This window comes from Cariama cristata, unplaced genomic scaffold (assembly GCF_000690535.1).
Source record: "Cariama cristata isolate BGI_N322 unplaced genomic scaffold, ASM69053v1 Scaffold41503, whole genome shotgun sequence".
Lineage (NCBI taxonomy): Eukaryota > Metazoa > Chordata > Aves > Cariamiformes > Cariamidae > Cariama > Cariama cristata.
In genome coordinates this window covers 1-1,062 of record NW_009609711.1, presented here as the reverse complement: position 1 = coordinate 1,062, position 1,062 = coordinate 1, and the positions used below count along the sequence as shown (strand labels likewise).

The 1,062-nt window shown below is 62.4% G+C and overlaps 1 protein-coding gene across 1 annotated transcript; it reads left to right on the top strand.

Annotated features, from left to right (window-relative positions):
- Nucleotides 1–296: 296 nt before the first annotated feature.
- On the top strand, nucleotides 297–1,057 carry LOC104159646 (solute carrier family 22 member 6-B-like; the record flags this gene model as incomplete). Its single annotated transcript, XM_009697607.1, has 3 exons — nucleotides 297–511; nucleotides 713–821; nucleotides 913–1,057. Coding segments are annotated over 3 exons (469 nt in total), but the record flags the coding sequence as incomplete, so codon positions are not given.
- Nucleotides 1,058–1,062: the final 5 nt, after the last annotated feature.

Here is a 1,062-nt window from a genome sequence, read left to right as displayed (position 1 = left end):
CTCTGCTTCGTGTGGTACGCCCGGCGGTGGAGGACACCAGTGGGTGGTCGTCCATCTGCCCCCTCACCCCCACCTGTTGATCCATCCACCCCCTCCCCAAACACCCACCCACCTTAGCTGGGTCCGTGTTGGAAAGGGAAACTGAGTCACGGCGCAGGACGCGGTCAACAGAGATCTCTTGGTCCACATGTGCTCCGGGAAGGGCCACCCATCTCCTGGCTGGACCCCACGGGCCAGGGGACGGTGTGTGACCCCAGGTGTGACATTTGCCCCTCTCTCCCCTCTTCTTGGCCTAGGTTCTCCACCAGCTTCGCCTACTACGGCTTGGCCATGGACCTCCAAAACTTTGACTTCAACATCTACGTGATCCAACTCATCTTCGGGGCCGTGGACTTCCCGGCCAAGCTGGTCTCCATCCTCACCATCACCTTCGTCGGGCGACGTTTCACCCAGTCCGTTGCCCTCATCCTGGCCGGTTTGGCCATCTTGGCCAACATCTTGGTGCCGCGAGGTGAGGGTTGGCGGAGGGGGGTGGTGGCAGCGGTGGCCCCTTCCGAGCTCAACCCGTTAACTCAACTCACAGCTTGAGTGATTTTAGACTTTTTTTAACGGGCGATTTGCCTGAAATCCGGGGGTTTGGGGGTCTCCTCGCTCACCCACCGCCAACCCAACCCAACTCCGAGGCCCAGGTGTCCTCTCCTCGCCCCCACAGACCTGCGGACGCTTCGGACTGTCCTGGCCGTCTTCGGGAAGGGTTGCTTGGCCGCGTCCTTCAACTGCGTCTACCTCTACACGGGTGAGCTCTACCCCACCGTTATTCGGTAAGGAGCCGGGGTACGGGTTGCAGTGGCGGGTGATGAGGTGGCCGGGACCTCACGGGTCGATCCCTCAGGACCTCTCGGTGTTCCACAGGCAGACGGGTATGGGGTTGGCCAACACCATGGCCCGTCTGGGCAGCATCACGGCCCCCTTGGTGAAGATGGTGGGCGACGTCTTCCCCGCCTTGCCCTTCATCATCTACGGGGCGGCCCCCGTGGTGGCGGGGTTGGCGGCCATCTTCCT